The following is a 21,988-nucleotide window of genomic DNA, read 5'->3' on the forward strand; positions in this document are numbered from 1 at the left end:
CTGCCATTTGCTCTCTCACCTGCCTGCATGCTCTCAGTCGGAGGAGGATTTTATTCCCATTTTACAGATGAGGTAACAGGGACAGAGAAGTTAAATGGTTTGCTCAAGGTCATCCAGCAGTCAAGCGGCAGTTTGGGCTAGAACCCAAATGTTCTGACTCCAAGGCGCATGCTCTTTCCCCAGGCCACGCTGCTTCCAACTTATCCAATCTTTACCCTCTCCTTGCTTGCTTCATTGTTCCTGTTTACTAAGGATGATCTTATGTTGGTCCTTGAAGACAATCTCCAGCTAGTCTTACTCCTTCACCTTGAATTTGCTGTCCTTGAAGACAATCTCCAGCTATTCTTATTCCCTCATTCCGAATTTGTTGTTCATGAAGATGATCTCCAGCAGTTCTTTCCTTTGTTCTCTTCCATCCTGTCCCTTTGGTTGATGGTGTAATACCCGGTCCACAGACCTTCCTAACAATCACCCCAGTAATGAATACCATTCTTCTACTGTCCTCTTCCTTTGGACGGAACAGTCAGCCCTGATTAACACACTCTATTTCATAGACTCCCACCTCTGCTCCATGGCACACATCTCCCCTCCTGCTTGGAGTCCCTCCCATCCTCCTACAGCCTGGAAAAGTCACCTTCAAAGCCACCTTCAAAATCCTTAAATAATAATGGCATTTATTAAGCGCTCACTATGTGCAAAGCACTGTTCAAAGCACTTAAATCCCACCTCTTCCAGGATAATAATTTTGGTTATTTGATAAGCATTTACTATGTGCCAAGTACTGTTCTAAGCCTCCGTCGCTCGCATCACTAACCCACAGCCCTGGATCACTGCCACTGTCCGCCTCCCTCACTCTTATGCTCGAGCTGCTGAATGCTGCCGGCCAAAGTCTAAACACCTGGCCAACCTTTTCACTTAAAATTTATCATTTCCTGCCTTAACTCTGTCCTCTCCTCTGCCAGGCAAAACTATTTCCCTTCCCTTATTGACACCTATGCCCAACACCCCTGTCAGCTGTTCCAGACATTTAACTCCCTCCTCAGGCCCCCTGTTCCTCCCCCTCCTCCCTCTCTCACCCCCAACCATCTGGCCACCTACGTCATTAGTAAAATTAACACCATCAGGTCTGAGCTCCCCAAAGTCACCCCTCCCCTTTCTCCATCCCCTCAACCCTCGCCTCTACTTTCCCATCCTCTCAGCAGTATTTTCAGATGAGATCTCCTCCCTCAAGAGCCACCCCTTCCACCTGTGCTTCAGACCCCATTGCCTCATCTTATGAAATCTCTCACCCCTTCCCTCCTCCCATCCTTAACTTCCATCTTCAACCGTTCACTCTCCACTGGTTCCTTCCCCTCCACCTTCAAATATGTCCACGTCTCCCCCATCCCAAAAAACTCTCCCCTGACCCCACTACCCACTCCAGTTATATCACCCATCTCCCTCTTACCCTTCCTTTCCAAATTCCTAGAGTCATCAACACTCTCTGCCTTAAATTCTTCTCCTCCAACTCTCTCCTGGACCCCCTCCAATCTGGCTTCTGTTCTCTCCACTCCACCAAAACTGCCCTCTAAAAGGTCTCCAATGACCTCCTTCTTGCCAAATCCAATGGCTCCTACTCTATCCAAATCCTCCTCGACCACAGCTGCTTCTGACACTGTGGACCATCCCCGTCTCCTCAGTACGTTATCCAACCTTGGCTTCACAGACTTTGTCCTCTACTGAATCTCCTCATCTCTCTGGCCATTCATTCTCAGTCTCCTTCGCAGGCTCCTCCTCCCACTCCCACCCTCTTACTGTAAGGGTTCCTCAAGGGTCAGTTCTTGGTCCCCTTCTGTTCTGCATCTGTACTCACTCCCTTGGTGAACTCATTCGCTCCCATGGCTTCAACTATCATCTCTACGCTGATGACACCCAAATCTACACCTCCAGGTTCGTGTCTCCTCCTGCCTTCAGGACATCTCCATCTGGATGTCTGACCGCCACCTAAAACTCAACATGTCTAAGACTGAGCTCCTTATCTTCCCTCCCAAACCCTGTCCTCTTCCAGACTTCCCATCACTGTGGACAGCACTACCATCCTTCCCGTCTCACAAGCCTGCAACCTTGGTTTCATCCTTGACTCTGCTCTCTCATTCACTCCACACATCCAATCCGTCATCAAAACCTGCCGGTCTCACCTCCACAACATCGCCAAGATCCACCTTTTCCTCTCCATCCAAATCGCTACCTTGTTAGTACAGTCACTCATCCTATCCCGACTAGATTACTGCATCAGCCTCCTTTCTAACCTCCCATCCTTCTGTCTCTCCCAGCTTCAGTCTATACTTCATTTTGCTGCCCGGATTATCTTTCTACAGAAACGTTCTGGGCATGTCACTCTCCCCTCCTCAAAAATCTCTAGTTGTTGCCTATCAACCTTCAAATCAAGCAAAAACTCCTCACTCTCAGCTTCAAAGCTCTCCGTCACCTCGCCCCCACCTACCTCACCTCCCTTCTCTCCTTCTCCAGCCCAGCCCACACACTCAGCTCCTCTGCCGCTGCTAACCTCTTCACTGGGCCTAGTTCTCACCTGTCCTGCAGTCGATTGCTGGCCCACATCCTACCTCTGGCCTGGAATGCCCTCCCTCCACACATCCGCCAAACTAGCTCTCTTCCTCTCTTCAAAGCCCTACTGAGAGCTCACCTCCTCCAGGAGGTCTTCCCAGACTGAGCCCCCCTTTCCCTCTCCTCTTCCTCCCCTCCCCATCGCCCCCCCTCCCTCCCTCTGCCCTACCCCCTTCCCCTCCCCACAGCACTTGTGCATATTTGTACTTATGTATTACTTTATTTTATTAATGATGTGTATATAGCTATAATTATATTTATTTTGATGGTATTGACACCTGTCAACTTGTTTTGTTTTGTTGTCTGTCTCCCCCTTTTAGACTGTGAGCCTACTGTTGGGTAGGGACTGTCTCTATATGTTGCCAATTTGTACTTCCCAAGCGCTTAGTACAGTGCTCTGCACATAGTAAGTGCTCAATAAATACGATTGATGATGATGATGATTGCTCCGCATACAGTAAGCGCTCTATAAATACGAATGAATGAATGAATGAATGAAGAACAGGTACATATTCCCTTCGTATTAAAACATGATGTAATGAGAGACAAAAAAATGTTTGCCCTGTTATTCAAAGCCAGAGAAGCTACGAGAAACAAAGAGCAGCCCATTATAAAGAGTATACATGCAAAACAGACAGCTGTGATTTCCTGGCCAAGAATTCCTGTTTTTTGTTTTTTCAAAAAAAAAACCCCGCAAAACATTTTTCCCCCAACAGCTCCGTGGGCTGGTGACTTCTGATCCATGTATCAAGTTGTGATCTGTCGCATAGGTATGAGATTTGGTGAGACCTAGGGAAAGAAAAAAACAGGAAGGTTGATATGCGATCCCAGACCTGTACAGGGGTCAAGTATGTCTTCCCCTGGGTTCCTTCACATCATCGACATCATTACCATCATCTTCAAAGTGATAAGTGTGGTACTGGTTAAGCGCTTACTATGAGCCAAGTGTTGGGGCAGATATGGGATAATCGGGCCAGGCATGGTCCCTGTCCCACACTGGACTGGACTCAAAGTCTAAGAGGGAAGGTGAACAGGTATTTATTCACCACTTTGCACATCCTGACAAGTGAAGTGGCTTGCCCAAGGTCACCTTGCAGGCCACGAGAAGAAGCATAGCCTAGTGGAAAGAGCCCGGACCTTGGGAGTCAGAGGAACTGGGTTCTAGTCCCGGCTCTGCCACTTGTCTGATGTATAACTTTGGGCACGGCACTTAACCTCCCTGTTCTTCGGTTATCTCACCTGTAAAATGAGGATTAAGTCCGTGAGCCCTACGTGGGATAGGGACTGTGTCCGACCTAATTATCTTGTATCTACCCCAGTGCATAGAACACTGCCTGGCTTAACAAATACCATTAAAAAAAAGTGGAGGAGTCACGATTAGAATCTAGGTGCCCTAATTCTCGGGTAAGTGCTCTTTCTACTAGACCACACTGCTTCTAGTAAACACCACCCACCTACGAGGGTGGCTGGTAGGAGATCATCTAGTTCATGGGTTCTAATTCCTGATCCACCACCTGTCTGTTGGGCCACCTTGGGCAAGTCCCTTCACTTCTCTGGGCCTCAGTTTCCTCATCTGTAAAATGTGGGATTAGGACTGTGAGTCCTCCGGGGGTCAGGGACTGCGTCAATCTCAATTACCTCGTATCTACCCCAGTGCTTCAAACAGTGTCTGGCACATAGCAAGTACTCAACAAATACCATAATTATTAGAGAAGCAGCGTGGCTCAGTGGAAAGAGCCCGGGCTTTGGAGTCAGAGGTCATGGGTTCTAAACCCAGCTCTGCCAATTGTCAGCTGTGTGGCTTTGGGCAAGTCATTTCATTTCTCTGGGCCTAAATTACCTCATCTGTAGAATGGGGATTAAGACTGTGAGCCCCACGTGGGACAACCTGATCACCTTGTAATCCCCCAGCGCTTGGAATAGTGCTTCACACATAGTAAGCGTGGCTCAGTGGAAAGAGCCCGGGCTTTAGAGTCAGAGGACATGGGTTCAAATCCTGCCTCCGCCAGTTGTCAGCTGTGTGACTGTGGGCAAGTCACTTCACTTCTCTGGGCCTCAGTTCCCTCATCTGTAAAATGGGGATGAAGACTGTGAGCCCGCCGGGGGACAACCTGATCTCCTTGTAATCTCCCCAGCGCTTAGAACAGTGCTTTGCACATAGTAAGCACTTAACAAATCCCATCATTATTATAGTAAGCGCTTAACAAATACTATTATTATTATAATCTAGTCCAAGCCACTCCCTGACTCTCCAGTGGTCCTCCGGCCAGCTCTGAAGCTGACACTTTAAAGCCCGGAGATTTAGCAGGTACCGATCAGCCCGACTGCCGTGTTTGTTCGTTTATTCATTCATATTTATTAAGCACTTACTTTGTGCAAAGCACAGTACTAAGCGCTTGGGAGAGTACAATATAATAATAAAAAGATGCATTCCCTGCCCACAACGAACTTACAGTCTAGAGGGGGAGACAGAAACTAATATAAACTGCAGATACGGACATAAATTGCTGTACCCTACCTATAGAGGCCATCTCTTCATCTATGCCCGGCCCGGATCCACAAAGAACAACTACTTTCCAGCGCTGCCCACCCACGATACCTAATCCAACTACCACTTTGTATTCCCTTATCCACCTCTTTCCATTCATTCTCCTCATAACCATAATCATTTTGTATCCTTGTGGGCCTGGATCACATCGACCCACTTGATTATAGCGTAGTCTCCCAGGCACTTAGTACACTGCTCTACGCACAGTAAGAACTCGATAAATGCAACTGATTGACTGATCTGTCTCTCCCATTAGAAAGTAGGCTCAATTAAGAGCAGAGACTATGCCTTTTTTTCTTTCTTTTTTTAAAAAATATTGATAATTGTTAAGCACTTACTATGTGTCAAACACTGTTCTAAGGGCTGCAAGTTAGGTTGGACACAGTCCCTATCCCACATGGGGCTCACGGTCTAAGATAGAGGGAGATCAGGTTTTGATCTTAGCTCTGCACACAGTAAGCGCTCAATAAATACGATTGATGATGAACTGAATCCCCATTTTACAGATAAGGAAAGTGAGGCACAGAGATGTCCAGTGACTTGCCCAAGTTCACACAGCAGACAAGTGGCAGAGCCAGGATTAGAGTCCAGATCCTCTGGCTCCCAGGCCTATCTATGCTCTTTCCCTTCTGCTGTATGATCCCAAATGCTTCGTACAATGATCTGCACTCCGAATGTGTCCAATAAATGCCACTGATTTACTGATTGATCGAGCCAATCAATCACTTAGAAATGAAGTCAAATTTGTTTCCCATCAGAGTATAATCTCCAAGTGCTGAGGCCATTTCTTTGACTTTGACTGAACTCTCCCAAACCCCCAGGAGGGCGGTCTGCATACAGGAGGGGCCCAATTCAATTCTCTGCCCACAGCAGGCATCCAGTACAGCACCCCACACAGAGCGAGTATACACAACAGTGTCTGTACAGAGAGGGAGAGGGGGAGGGAGGGAAGAAGGGAGGAAGGAAGGGGAAGAGAGGAACAAATGAGGATTGTCCCAGGCTGTTTCTGCTTCAAGAAATGGAAATGTATGTGGATTTCCAAGAAAATGTTAAATAGTCCTCTAGTTGGAGGACTAGGCTAAATAAATCTATTTATTCTGATGGTTTTGACACCTGTCTACTTGTTTTGTTGTCTGTCTCCCTCTTCTAGACCGTGAGCCCGTTGTTGGGTAGGGACGGTCTCTATCTGTTGCTGACTTGTACTTCCCAAGCGCTTAGTACAGTGCTCTGCACACAGTAAGCGCTCAATAAATACGACTGAATGAATGAATGACTTCCATTTCTTTTCCTCCTCCCAACCTCCAAAACGAAGAGGGTGCTCTACGGAAAGGATCCCGAGGTGACAATGTGACTGTTGTATATTTTTTAATATTATTTGCAAGTAGGAAAGTACACTACAATACAGTGGGTAGACATAATTCCTGCCCAGAAGGAAAAGCAGCACGACCTATTGGAAAGAGCACGGATCTGGAGGTCAGATTCTAATCCCGGCTCCGCCATGTGTCTGCTGTGTGACCGTAGGGAAGTCCCTTCACTTCTCTGTGCCTCAGTTCTCTCATCTGTAAAATGGGGATTAAGACTGTGAGTTCCACATGGGACAGGGATTGTGTCCAAACTGATTAGCTTGTATCTGCCCCAGAGCTTAGTACAGTGCCTGGCACATACTAAGCACTTAACAAATACAATGAAAAGAAAAAAAGGAGCGTTCACAGGTTACTTTCTCTGCCCAGACAGATACAGAGCCAAAGCCTCTGAGCCGATCATGCCACGCGGTCAATGAGAGTGCTGGGCTGTGGGTGAGGGCAGTTGTGGGCATTTGCATAAGATGGGTCTCACAGGTCACCATTAGGGTTTTTTCTTCATCATCATCATCATAATAATAATAATACTTGTTAAGCGCTTACTATGTTGATGCAGTAATCTGGTCAGGATAGGATGATAGGATGAGAGACTGTACTAGCAAGGTAGCGGTTTGGATAGAGACGAAAGGGCAGATCTTGGTGATGTTGTGGAGGTGAGATCGGCAGGTTTTGGTGATGGATTGGATATGTGAAGTGAATAATAATAATAATAATGATGGCATTTGTTTAGTGCTTACTATGTGTGAAGCACTGTTCTAAGCACTGGGGGGATACAAGGTGATCAGGTTGTCCCACATGGGGCTCACAGTCTTAATCCCCACTTTGTAGATGAGGTAACAGGCATAGAGAAGTTAAGCGGCTTGCCCAAGTCACACAGCTGACAAGTTCTGAGCGGAATTCGAACCCATGACCTCTGACTCCCAAGCCCGGGCTCTTTACACTGAGCCACACTGCTTCTCTGATCTTTGATCAGATCAGATTAGATCACAGATCCCTAATCTGTGATCTAACCTAAACACCCGTGGAAGCATCACTGGGAAGCTGATACTGAAAAGAGATGGATTCCCATTTGGGCATTATAATGTTTCCTTTCAGAGGAGCTCAAACAGCTGAGTTTTGGGGGTACTTTTCCCCCATCTAAACGTCTGCTTCTTTCCTTTGTCACTCTGGGCCCATTTTGAGTCCTGAGTTAGGGCTTTTAATATCATCTGTTCCCTGACTGTGGAAACTGGCTGCTGCAGACACGGGGGAAAGCGAACCTTTCGGCGAGCTGACAACCCTGTCTATTTTTATGATGAGAAACACTGACTGAAGGACAGCCTTTCATACCATGCTTTCTTGGTCTCACTGAAGATAGAAGCCCAGACAAACCAAAACAGATCACCCTGCCATGCCACAGTGTGTGGGGAAGCATGGCCTGAATGTTTTTTTCCACAAAAACGTTTTTTGTACAAAAAACGTTCAGGCCATGTTTCCTACCCGTCTGTTTCAAACGGAAGCTCCTGACCCCTAGATTCAAGGCCATCCATTAGCTCTCTCCCCCTTATCTTTCCGCTGTATTCACCCATCCCACCTCATCCCCTTATTACTCTATTTATTTATTTATTTTACTTGTACATATCTATTCTATTTATTTTATTTTGTTAGTATGTTTCGTTTTGTTCTCTGTCTCCCCCTTCTAGACTGTGAGCCCACTGTTGGGTAGGGACTGTCTCTATATGTTGTCAACTTGTACTTCCCAAGCACTTAGTACAGTGCTCTGCACACAGTAAGCGCTCAATAAATACGATAGATTGATTGATTGATCCCCTTCATTCCTTCCCAGCTGACCTTACAGCTTCTCACACTTGACTCTCATCTCCAACCCCTTGCTTCCACCTTTCCCCACCTCTGGATCCCTCTTTCTCCTTCAAATTCACTAAACCCCATCCAGCTCTACCTTCACAGCCTTCTGAAATCCCATCTTATCCTGGACGCAGTTCCTGACTAACTTCCGCACCACACCACTCATAGATATGGAAAGATTTTTCACCCGGTAGTGATGAGTCCCGGGAATCTGGGTTCTAATTCTGCCTCTGCCCTAGACTTACAATGTCTCCAGTAAAATGGGGGTGATATTTTATCCTCTGTAAAACGGGGATGATACCCACCCCTCAAAAAGCTGATATGAGGACAATGAAAGGTAAAGGAAAATAACAATTTCCTAGCACTTAGAACAGTGCTTTGCACATAGCACATAGCTGTGCTTTGTTAAGCACATTCTTCTGGCTGTACGGTATCCAGTACATCTGAGCTCCTATTAAATACTAATCTTCTGAAGATGCGGATGGGAGCAGCATAGCTTAGTGGATAGAGCATGGGCCTGGGAATCAGAAGGACCTGGGCTCTAATCCCGGCCCTGCCATTTGCCTGCTGTGAGACCATGGGCAAGTTACTTCACTTCTCTGGGCCTCAGTTACCTCTGCTGTAAAATGGGGATTAAGACTGCAAGCCCCATGTGGGACCAGTCCAATTTGGTTGTATCCACCCCAGTGCTTAGTACAGTGCTTGGCACATAGCACTCAATAATAATGATGGCATTTGTTAAGCACTTACTACGCACTGTTCTAAGCACTTACGAAACATTACTATTATTAACCTCCATGAGTGGTTAATTTTGGAAGGACTGAAAGCCAAGGTGTCAATTTAATAAACAAGTCTGCCTGCTGCTCATTAACAGCAAAACACAGACAAATTCCACCTTTTTAGCTCAGTAAAGATAATAATGATAGCATCTGTTAAGCACTTACTATGTGCCAAGCACTGTTCTAAGCACTGGGGTAGATACAAAGTAATCAGGCTGTCCCACATAGGGCTCACAGTCTTAATCCCCATTTTACAGATGAGGTAACTGAGGCACAGAGAAGTTAAGTGGCTTGCCCAAGGTCACACAACAGACAAGTGGCAGAGCTGGGTTTAGAACCCATGTTCTCCGACTCCCAAGCCCATGCTCTTTCCACTAAGCCACGCTGCTTCTCTGTGCTTTTGTGCAAGGAATTTCTGGAATTCAAAATGGTTTACAGACAAAGCCCTTTTTAAAGAAAAAATGGTATTTTCATTCAATCGTATTTATTGAGTGCTTACTGTGCACAGAGCACTGTACTAAGCGCTTGGGAAGTACAAGTCGGCAACATATAGAGACGGTCCTTACCCAACAACGGGCTCACAGTCTAGAAGGGGGAGAGTATTTGTTAAACATTTACTATGTGGCAGGCACTATATTAAGCACTGGGGTGGATACAAGATAATCACATGGTGCTCACAGTCTTAATCCCCATTGAACAGATGAGATAACAGAGGCACTGAGAAGTGGATTGACTTGCCCACGGCCACAGAGCAGACCTGTGACAGAGCCAGGATTAGAACCCAGGTCCTCCGACTCCAGAGGTCCTGTGCTCTTTCCACTAAGCCATGCTGCTTCTCTAATTAATGATGGCACTTGTTAAGTGCTTACTATGTGCAAAGCACTGTTCTAAGTGCTGGGGAGGATACAAGGTGATCAGGTTGCCCCACGTGGGGCTCACAGTCTTAATCCCCACTTTACATATGAGGTAACTGAGGCACAGAGAAAGTAAGTGACTTGTCCAAAGTCACACAGTTGACAAGCGGCTGAGCCGGAACTTGAACCCATGACCTCTGACTCCCAAGCCCGGGCTCTTTCCACTGAACCACACTGCTTCTATGATCCTCTATGAAGAACTGGGATGCATGGATACACATTTTGCAGCCAATCTATTGGCAGAGCAGTCTGCCACTTACTGGCTGTACCTCCGTCTTATCTAGCTCACTGCTGATCTTATGCCTGCATCCTCCCTCAGGTGTGGAACCTCCTCCCCACCCATACCTGAGCACCTTCACAGCCTTATTAAAATCCCAATTCCCCTAAGAGGCCTTCCCCAACTTCCCTCCCTCCCCTTTCTTTGTCGCCCAGGTGCTTGCATCTGTCCACTACAAAGCACTTGATATTCACCTCACCCTCTGCGTCACAGCACTTATCGTCAGCTCCTTATGGGCTGGGAACGTGCCTACCAATTTTGTTGTATTGTACTTTCCCAAGCATTTAGTACAGCGCTCTGCACAGACTAACTGTTAATCTCCAGGAGATACTGGTTGTTCTGCACTTTTTCTTCTCTGTCATCCCCGGGAGGTGGGGGTGGGACCGGTGTGGAGTCACGATTCATGCCCACCCCTTGATTCCTGCAATGCTCGCTTCTGATCTTCTGACCTTCCTCAAACCCTGATTATCGTCTGTCAAATACACGCTTAGCATCTCGGAAATGCTCGATAAATACTATAATTATCATTACAATTACCCTGAAAATGATCCCAAGTTGATGGTCTGTGCCCTGGCCCCTAGAGGATCCGCTGATTCCCCACAGGTACTTACGGCAAAATCGCAGCCGGTGCTCTTCTTAACATCATCCACCGTCAGGCCTTCCCACAGCTCGATGAGAGTCAGGCCCTTATCCTTGTCCACGTCAAACACGGCCTGCCGAGTTCAGAGAATGAGAAACCATCACCGTTCGTTCACAGGAGGCGCCTCACGTCCGCAGAGGAGGGACAGGTCAGAGCAATCGGTCGTCTACAAATGTCCCTCACTCCCTACCATTACTGACACAGCCCACAGGACGCCAGCCTCATCACAAATTATTTCTCCACTGTTTGTTGGTGCTTGAAAGGTGACAGGTGGTGAAGAATAATGATAATAATAATAATAATAATAATAATAATAATAATGGCATTTATTAAGCACTTACTATGTGCAAAACACTGTTCTAAGTGCTGGGGAGGTTACAAGGTGATCAGGTTGTCCCCTGGGGGGCTCACACTAGGCCATGCTGCTGTGGAAAGCATATAGACCTGGGGCCGAGAAGAGCTGAATTCTGGCCCCAGTTCAAGAACTGCCCTTCTGGTTGACCTCTGGCAAGCAATCCAACTGCTCTATCTCAGTTGCACCTGTAAACTGGAGGTAATAATTCCTGCCTCTCCCTATCACACAGGGATGCTATGTAAACACGAGCTGGACAGGTCTTTGGAAAATGAAAGAGCTCTACAAATTCAAGGTGTTATCATCCTAGCCAGCTCCATTGGTAGGCAGCTTTATTTCAAAGTCAATTCTTATTTCGGTAATATGTTTTCCTTGCACCTGATCTCATTACTTTAAGGACGGAGCCGGTAACACCGATATTGAGTTAGAGATTGGAGAAGATCAATTAAAGACTGCTTTCATTAGACTGAACTGTGTGCCTCTTTCATTTAACAGAGAATTGTATCGTCTACAGCCAAAACAAACAACTGATCTAGCGGACAAGTCTTACGGATGTTTCTGTTGAGCATTGAGGAAAACATACAAAACCAAAAAATTATAGGTCTGGATCAAGTTCATGAGATCTAAAACTGTCGGTTTAAGGAGAGAAACCACCCTGGTGCATTAAGTGCTTAGTTCAGTGCTCTGCACACAGTTAAGTGCTCAATAAATATGACTGAATGAATGAAGAGGGTCTGTGTGGAAGGCTGAGGAACAGCAAGATGTACCATTCTGCTTATAAAATTGTTCTCATAATTTATACAGGAAAAACAGCTTAGTCTGTGTGGCTGTTTTCCCCAATCCATAAGACCCTGGAAAACATAATCAACTTGTTTGCTGCTTTTAAAAGCTTTTATGGACACATTCCTCATTATAATGGAATTAAGTTTTTAGGCACTCTATGGGAGAGCCAGCATCTGTTATTGAAATCGGGGAAATTCATGGCTCTGAGTGTTAAGAAGCAGGTCCTTCGCTGTTAGAGCAGGTAAACAAAGACATCATGACGATGTCTAGTCAAGGAGAAACGCAGGCTGTTTCCACAATGGAGAGAAAACTGGGACTGCTGCTTTTTTGGGTTTTTTAAAGGGCATCTGTTAAGCACTTATTGTGTGCCAGGTACTGCACTAAATACTGGGGTGGATACAAGCTAATCAGATTGGACCCAATCCCTGTCCCACATGGGGCTCGCAGTCTTAATCCCCATTTGGCAGATGAGGTCACTGAGGCACAGAAAAGTGAAGTGCCTTGCCTAATGTCACCCAGCAGAGTATTAGAATCCACGTCCTTCTGATTCAGGCCTGTGCCCCATCCATTGGGTTATGCTGCTTCCACGCTCTCCCACAGACAAAGCGGCTCCACCCAACTGAGGATGGTAGTTACGGAGGCTTTATAGGACACCTTCGGCTGTTGCATAAGTCACAGGAAAAGGATTTTAAGCAATGTGGCAGCCTCGGCCCCTCCTCAGCCAACTTGGTGGACTTTCCCACAAAGTTGGTCTGAGGAGCAAAACTGTGCCCGGAACTTCCTGGTGCTGCCCTGGGTTCGGGATTGCATTCCCCTTACAGCGGCCCGTGAGGCAGCAGTGTTGACAACTGTCAAGAACAGGTGACCGGGGGTCTGGAAACTTGCATTCCAATTCCGACTCTGCCCTCCACCTGCTGGGTGACCCTGGGCAAGTCACTTAACCTCTCTGGGTCCCAGTTTCCCTATAAGAAGCAGCGTGGCTCAGTGGAAAGAGCACGGGCTTTGGAGTCAGAGGTCATGGATTTGAATCCCGACTCTGCCAACTGTCAGCTGTGTGACTTTGGGCAAGTCACTTAGCTTCTCTGTGCCTCAGTTCCCTCATCTGTAAAATGGGGATTAAGACTGTTAGCCCCCTGTGGGATAAACTGATCACCTTGTAACCTCCCCTTAGAACAGTGCTTTGCCCACAGCAAGCGCTTTATAAATGCCATCATCATTATTATTATTTGTAAACTGAGGAGGAAAATGCCTACTCTCCCTCCCTCTTGGATTGTGAGTTCCAAAATGACTCACATCCAAGCACAGTGCCAAGAGCATAGTTGGCATTTAATAAATGCCCCAACAGATTCGTTTAGATGCTACGCTGCACAAGAGCACTTCGACTCCCAAGGAAGGGTATAGGATAATTTGAGCATCTGTGAGAAGATTATTATCCCCTGCGGAGGGAGGAGGCACCCTCCACTTAATAGCGAAGTAAATACTGAGGGAAAGCCAAGAGCTATGGGTTTCGAGGTTGCTGTTTTCTCAAAGCAGATTCTGAAGAGTAGTGCTGGGAAGATTACACACAACTGGAGTTGTCGCTGATAAAGAGAGGGGCTGGGGCTTATGACCTTTCTCACATATGTGACGCTTTTTGTGAGTCAGGTCTATGAAAGACTGCACGACCAGCTCAAAGGAACATCCTGGCCTCCCAGAAAGCACCGGATAAAAACATCAGTGCTCTTTAGAGGGGAGGCTAGGTACACTTCAAGCTACATTTCTGCTCATTGTGGGTATGGAACGTGCCCAATAATGGTATCTGTTCTGTGCTCACTGTACGCCACACACTGATCTAAGTGCTGGCAGAGATACAAGATGCTCAGGTCCTATATTATTATGCGGGGCTCACACTGAAAGTAGGAAGGAGAAAAGGTAGTGAATCCACTTTGTACAGATAAGGGAACTGAGGCACAGAGAAGTGAAATGACTTGTCCAAGGTCTCACAGCAGGCAAGTGGCAGAAGTGGGATTAGAATCCATGACCTTCTGACTCCCATGTTCTATCCACGAGGCCATGGAGAAGGGCTGGGACTAAAACCCAGGTCTTCTGACTCTCCCAACTAGGCTGTGTGACCCTCACAACATTTCACGGGTCACCAGAAGCCCCCACCGGCCACCCCCTCACTGAGTGGATGAAACCTATCTTGACCCAGACCGCTCCCACCCCTTGGCAGCCCTGATTCCCTCCCATCTCACCCCCTCCCCACGATGTTTTATTGGGCTTCACCCCAAAGACAATTGCGCTGGGGGGGCAGGCCACCTCTGGGGAACAACCACCTAACTCTTTCCTCCTAGGGAAATGTGGCTTACAGTCCTCCTAGAATGTCCACCTGCAGCAAGAGAAGCAGCATGGCTTAGTGGAAAGAGCCTGGGTTTTGGAGTCAGAAGTCACGGGTTCAAATCCCAACTCTGCCAATTATCAGCTGTGTGACTTTGGGCATGTCACTTAACGTCCCTGTGCCTCAGTTACCTCATCTGTAAAATGGGGATTAAGACTGTGAGACCCCAGTGGGACAACCTGATCACCTTATTACCTCCCCAGCACTTAGAACAGTAATTTGCACATAGTAAGCGCTTAATAAATGCCATCATTATTATCACTAGTGCAAACAGCTCAGGCCTGGAAATCAGAAGGACCTGGGTTCTAATTCCGGCTCTGTCACTTGTCTGCTGTGTGACCTTGGACTAGTCCCTTCACTACTCTGTGCCTCAGTTCCCTCACCTGTAAAATGGGGATTAAGACCGTGAGCCCCCACGTGGGACAGGGACTGTGTTCAACCTGATTACCTTGTATCTACCCCGGCGCTTAGAAGAGTGCTTGACACACAGTAAGCGCTTAACAAATATCATTATTATTGTTATTATCGTTATGCACTTGGGGCTCTTTGACTCAAATTCACCTCATGTTTGGGGTCTCCCAAGCCCCCGTCTGCTTTCTAAGGAAGGATCAACAGCTTGCCATAGAGGATATCGTAGTGGTGGGGAGCTCCTCCCCTCTAGATTGAAAACTCACCTTGACAAGGGAATATGTCTATCAATTTTATTGTACTGTACTCTCCCAAGTGCTTAGTACAGTGCTCTGCACACAGTAAGCACTCAATCTCTGCCATCAACAGACTGTTCATTGGGGAGGGTGCTAGGTCTGGGAGCACTGGATGACGAGGATGTAGTTGTTAACCGAAAGCTGATGCTGCTGCTACCTGGAGTGATGTGGGCTAAGGAGTGTGACAGGGACTTGCATTCCACCACCCCGGTTCATTCCTCGCCGTCCGGGGCCTTCCCGGAAATAGGGAGGATGGCCGCCTGACTTGGAGAGCACAGCGTCACTGTCAAATCAGAAAGGACAGCCATCCTCTACCTCCTGCATCATTCAAAGGCGATAACTGACATAGAGGGAGGCAATGTGGCTTAGTGGAAAGAGCTTGGGAGAGAAACAAAGAAGCAGCATGATCTACTCGATCTACACGCACTCCCTTGGTGAACTCATTTGCTCCCACAGCTTCAACTATCATCTCTACGCTGATGACACACAGATCTACATCTCTGCCCCTGCTCTCTCCCCCTCTCTCCAGGCTCGCATCTCCTCCTGCCTTCAGGACATCTCCATCTGGATGTCTGCCCGCCACCTATAACTCAACATGTCCAAGACTGAACTCCTTGTCTTCCCTCCCAAACCCTGCCCTCTCCCTGACTTTCCCATCTCTGATGACGGCACTACCATCCTTTCCGTCTCACAAGCCCACAACCTTGGTGTCATCCTCGACTCCGCTCTCTCATTCACCCCTCATATCCAAGCCGTCACCAAAACCTGCCGGTCTCAGCTCCGCAACATTGCCAAGATCCGCCCTTTCCTCTCCATCCATACCGCTACCCTGCTCGTTCAAGCTCTCATCCTATCCCGTCTGGACTACTGCATCAGCCTTCTCTCTGATCTCCCATCCTCGTGTCTCTCCCCACTTCAATCCATACTTCATGCTGCTGCCCGGATTGTCTTTGTCCAGAAACGCTCTGGGCATGTTACTCCCCTCCTCAAAAATCTCCAGTGGCTACCAATCAATCTGCACATCAGGCAGAAACTCCTCACCCTGGGCTTCAAGGCTGTCCATCACCTCGCCCCCTCCTACCTCACCTCCCTTCTCTCCTTCTACAGCCCACTCCGCACCCTCTGCTCCTCTGTCGCTAATCTCCTCACTGTACCTTGTTCTCGCCTGTCCCTCCATCGACCCCCGGCCCACGTCCTCCCCCTGGCCTGGAATGCCCTCCCTCTGCCCATCCGCCGAGCTAGCTCTCTTCCTCCCTTCAAGGCCCTACTGAGAGCTCACCTCCTCCAGGAGGCCTTCCCACACTGCGCCCCTTCCTTCCTCTCCCCCTTGTCCCCCTCTCCATCCCCCCATCTTACCTCCTTCCCTTCCCCACAGCTCCTGTATATATGTATATACGTTTGTACATATTTATTACTCTATTTATTTTACTTGTACATATCTATTCTATTTATTTTGTTAGTATGTTTGGTTTTGTTCTGTGTCTCCCCCTTTTAGACTGTGAGCCCACTGTTGGGTAGGGATTGTCTCTATATGTTGCCAACTTGTATTTCCCAAGCGCTTAGTACAGTGCTCTGCACACAGTAAGCGCTCAATAAATATGATTGATTGATTGATTGATCTAGTGGGTAAAGCACGGGCTGGGAGCTGAAGCACCTATGTGCTTATCCCGGCTCAGTCATTTCCCTGCTGTGTGGCCTTGGGCAAGCTACTTTTTTGTGCCTTGGTGTCCTTCACCAATTCAATACCTGTACTACCTCTTAGACTGTGAGCAGGGCATGGGTATGATCTCACTCTGTTACACCTACCTTCCTCGTAGGGGCTAGCCACACAGAAAATTCTTAATAAATGCATAATTACTCAAGCATTTAATGCAGTGCTCTGCCCACAGTTAGCACTCAAGAAATACCACTGAATACTTTTAAATTATCTAAGTTACTTATTTATTCACATTAATGTCTGTCTCCCCCCTCTAGACTGTACGCCCGTTTTGGGCAGGGAACTTGTCTGCTAATTCTGTTGTATTGTACTCTCTCGGGCGCTTCATACAGTGATCTGCACAGAGCAAGCGCTCGATAAATACCACTGATTGATTGGTTAATACTACCATTATTATGAAAATGTTTACAAGTAGTTTCTCTAGTAGCGTGGTAACTTTGGTAAAGCATAAACAGGGAGTAAGGCAGCTCAGGGGGGTATGTGGTAAAGAGGTGTCTGCTTCTAGAAGGGCAAACCCCAAGTTCAGACTGATTATCCTAATGCTTTACCCAATTCTTGAGCACCATGGGTCTGTTTAATAGTTGAAACCACCCCCGCATGCTTTAGGGTCTCGGGGGCCTACTCACACTTCCGACAGAGCTGTTCGATCAACACCGCAACTGGGGCAGATGGAAAGAAAGAAAAGAACCAAAAATGGCACTTTTACCTTCTCAGTAATGATCCGGTTGACGCACTCCTTCCCAGTCAGTGGCAATGTACATTTCTCCAAGATCTTGTGTGTGTTTCCCTGCAGTCACGAGAAAAACATAGGCATTCTCCATAAGTATTGCCAGAGCGGGATTCCATAAAGGCACGACAAATTAAACACACAACAGAAGTCTCCTTTATCCCAAAGGGGATGTTGCTCCCTTCATCTTGGTTATCATTAGAATGATTGCCCATGAGGCTTAGAGACCAAGTGCCCAGGATATTATTCTCCAGATGGTCAGCACTCAGCAGCCCTGTCTTGAGAGAGTACTATGTTCAGAGCGCTGTACTGAAACCTACTATGTGCACAGCAATGGGCTGAGCGTCTATTGTATGCAAACATAGTTCTGGGGTCTAACTACGTGCACAGTCCTGGAATAAGCACCTATGTTGTGCAGAGCACTGCTCTGGGGTCTACTATGTGCACAGCATTGGGCTGAGCTTCTATGCTGTGCAGCGCATTGTTCTGGGGTCTACTGTGTTCACAGCTTTGGCCTGAGCACCTACAATGTGCAGATCACTCTTCATTCATTCATTCAATTGTATTTACTGAGCGCTTACTGTGTGCAGAGCGCTGCACTAAGCACTTGAAGTACAAATCTTCTGGCATCTACTGTGTGCGCAGAGCACTGTTCTGGGGTCTACTATATGCACTGCACTTAACTGAGCATCTCCAGCACCCAGAGCACTGTTCTAGACTGTGAGCCCACTGTTGGGTAGGGACTGTCTCTATATGTTGCCAACTTGTACTTCCCAAGCGCTTAGTACAGTGCTCTGCACACAGTAAGCGCTCAATAAATACAATTGATTGATTGATTGATTCTGGGGTCTGCTGTGTGCACTACACCAAGATGAGCATCTACAGCGAGCAGAGAACTGTGTGCAGAGTTCTGGGGTCTATTACGTGCACCTATGGCGTGCAGAATGCTGTTCTAGGGTCTACTATGTTCAGAGCCACAAGCCAAGCAAACCACCAGCACTACAACCAATTCCTTCACACAGGTTACTGGTCCTGAGGCCGCCATTTACTGTGAGGAGGGGCCATCCAATGAAAGAAGCCCAGGAGTCAGAAAGAGCACAGGACTGGGACTCAGAGGATCTGGGTTCTAATCCCGGCTCTGCCCCTTGCCTGCCTTGTGACCTTGGGCACATCATTTCACTTCTCTGGGCCTCAGTTTCCTCATCTGTGCAATGGAGATGAAATACCTGTTCTCTCTCCTTCTTAAACTGTGATTCCGCCCCTTGGGAGAAGGACATTGTCTGACCAGATTACCTTGTGTCTACCTTAGTGCTTAGTACAGGACTTTCATCATCATCATCAATCGTATTTATTGAGTGCTTACTATGTGCAGAGCACTGTACTAAGTGCTTGGGAAGTACAAATTGGCAACATATAGAGACAGTCCCTACCCAACAGTGGGCTCACAGTCTAAAAGGGGGAGATAGAGAACAAAACCAAACATAGTAACAAAATAAAATAAATAGAATAGATATGTACAAGTAAAATAAATAAATAGAGTAATAAATATGTACAAACATATATACATATATACAGGTGCTGTGGGGAAGGGAAGGTGCTGTGGGGAAGGGAAGGTGCTGTGGGGACTTTGCACCTAGTAGGCACTTAAATGCCATACCGATTACTCAATCAGTCCACTGTATTTACTGAGCACTTCTGTGGGCAAAGTACTGTACTAAATGCTTGGGAGAGTACAATAAAGCAATATAACAGATGTGTTCCCTGCCCACAACAAGCTCACAGTCTACAGAACTTTATTTCCACAGCACACACATTCAGAGAAGCTGCACACTTGTGTGTACTGCAAATTCCTCCAGCCTTTACCCATGTCTCACTCTCACTGGGACCAGAAAAATACCCAAGAATGAGATGATCCAGCTCAGACTGTGTTGCTGCGGAAAGTTCCAGGAAGAGATGGCTTAGCTGGCTGGCTCTAAGTCTGAGACAGTACGAGAAACCATTTATTTCCCTTCCTCAGGAGCTCCAGCTGAATGAATTGTAAAGACAACGCAAAATTGCTAGAGATTGCCTTTCAGTCCTGCAAAGAAACACAAGGCAAAAATCCCTCAAACTAGAATTTTCATAAAGGACATAATGGGATATGTGCTTCAACGATAAAGCGATGAGTGATGCGGGTACATTTAAAATCATTTTCTCTGAGAGAGACAATATGTTCAATCGTTCAGTTGTGTTTATTGAGCTTTTACTGTTTGCAAAGTTCTGGACTAATTACTTGGGATACTATAATATAACAATAAACAGACACATATCCTTACCTCAGTGAGTTTAGTGAAGGGAAAGGCTATTGGTTTGGTTTGTCTTTCAAAATTCATTTTTTTTCATGGCATTTGTTAAGCACTATGTGCCAGGCTCTGCACTAAGCACTGGGATAGATTCAAGTTAATCACATTGGACACAATCCATGTCCCACATGGACTCACAGTCTTAATCCCTATTTTCTAGATGAAGTAACTGAGGCCCAGAGAAGTCACTTGCCCAAGGTCACACAGCGGACAAGTGGCAAAGCTGGGATTAGAACACAGGTCCTTCTGATTCCCAGGCCTGTGGTCTATCCACTAGACCACGCTGCTTCTCTCTGACAGGAAAACCCTTGCTATTCTTCATAAAGCAGCTCTACTGAGCCACTTGTATAGATTTCCTTTCTGTTGTTAAGTACTGATGCAGTGCAGTGCTTGACAATCAGTAAGCGCTCAGTAAATATCACTGATTCATTACTGTCTAGTTCCCAATATTTCCATAACAACGTACGACAGTGTTGGGAGTTTCCGCTATGAACCAGATTGGGGGTTTAATGTTCCTGCAAAGAAGGGCCAATCTCCAGCAATAGGTAAGGAAATCAACCTCTCCGATCCTGAATTATTGATAAAAGGTTAAAGAGTACAGCCTGACCAAAATGAACAGGAAAGGAGTGAGAGTAGTGCCTAATGTTGCCTCAGGAAACGGCATCGTTCTGGGAGTCAGGAGACCTGGGTTCTAATCCCAGCTATGTGACCTTGACTCAGTCTCTCACAGCCTCAATCACCTCATCTGTAAAATGGGGAAAACTGTGGTATGTTAGGCATTTACTATGTGCCAGGTACTGTACTAAACACTGGGGTGGATACGAGCAAATCGGTTGGGCACAGATCCTGTCCCATGTAAGGCTCATAGTCTCAATCCCCATTTTCCAGACAAAGTAACTGAGGCCCAGAGAAGTGAAATTACTTGCCCAAGGTCACACAGCAGACAGGTGGTGGAGCCGGGATTAGAAGCCACGAGCATCTGACTTCCAGGCTTGTGCTCTATCCACTAAACTACATTGAGATATCCCCTCCCTCCCCCTTAGACTGTGATCCCTGTGACACACAGGGATTGCCCGATCTGATTGCCTTGCATTTCCCTTGCTGCTTGGCACATAATGGGCACTTAATAAATACCGTTTATTAGGCAGATTAATGGAAAAATTCAGAGGGATGAATGTAGAAAATGGGACGGAAAGTTTAGCAAATGAAGAGGCGTTGGGAGCCCATTACCTTGGCTGAGTGTTCCATGGTGACGACAACTTTGGTTTTGGCACTGGATACCAAATCCATGGCACCGCCCATTCCTTTCACCATCTTCCCCTGCAACACAGAATCCAAATGAGTGTGTGCACCAGGCCACTGGACTGTTTATTTAATAATAATAATAATCATAATAATGGCATTTGTTAAGCACTTACTATGTGCGAAGCACTGGTCTAAGCGCTGGGGGGATACAAGGTGATCAGGTTGCCCCACGTGGGGCTCACAGTCTTAATCCCCATTTTACAGATGAGGTAACTGAGGCTCAGAGAAGTTAAGTGACTTGCCCAAGGTCACACAGCAGACATGTGGCAGAGCTGGGATTAGAACCCATGACCTCTGACTCCCAAGCCCGTGCTCTTTCCACTGAGCCACGCTGCTTCTTATTTGGGCAACAGGAGGAGAGGAGGAACACCTGCTACTCAAAACAATTCCCTATGGGGACAGATTTGGGCCACATGGAAAGAGCAGCCCATTTCCCAGACTTGCTTTAATAATAATAATGATTGTGGCATTTGTTAAGTGCTTACTACATGCCGGGCACTGCACCAAATGCTGAGGTAGATACAACTGGATAGGACACAGTCCTTGCCCCACGGCTCTGCCACTTGTCTGCTGTGTGACCTTGGGCAAGTCACTTCACTTCCCTGTGCCTCAGTTACCTCATCTGTAAAGTGGGGATTGAGACCGTGAACTCCACGTGGGACTAGGATGGTGTCCAACCCGATTTTCCTGTAACCACCCCAGCGCTTAGTACA

General features: G+C 47.0%; 1 protein-coding gene across 1 annotated transcript in view; it reads right to left on the minus strand.

The window, feature by feature from the left end:
* Positions 1–3,116: 3,116 nt before the first annotated feature.
* OXCT1 (3-oxoacid CoA-transferase 1) overlaps positions 3,117–21,988 on the minus strand; it is a 132,035-nt gene continuing 113,163 nt past the window's right edge. The window contains exons 14-17 of the mRNA XM_038744201.1: positions 21,201–21,290; positions 17,608–17,688; positions 10,940–11,041; positions 3,117–3,393 (exon numbers count right to left, since the gene is read on the minus strand). Coding sequence (XP_038600129.1) covers positions 3,352–3,393; positions 10,940–11,041; positions 17,608–17,688; positions 21,201–21,290 — 315 coding nt within the window. The 3' untranslated portion in view covers positions 3,117–3,351. The remainder of the gene's footprint in view (positions 3,394–10,939; positions 11,042–17,607; positions 17,689–21,200; positions 21,291–21,988) is intronic.

The sequence above is a fragment of the Tachyglossus aculeatus genome, chromosome 3 (assembly GCF_015852505.1).
Source record: "Tachyglossus aculeatus isolate mTacAcu1 chromosome 3, mTacAcu1.pri, whole genome shotgun sequence".
NCBI lineage: Eukaryota > Metazoa > Chordata > Mammalia > Monotremata > Tachyglossidae > Tachyglossus > Tachyglossus aculeatus.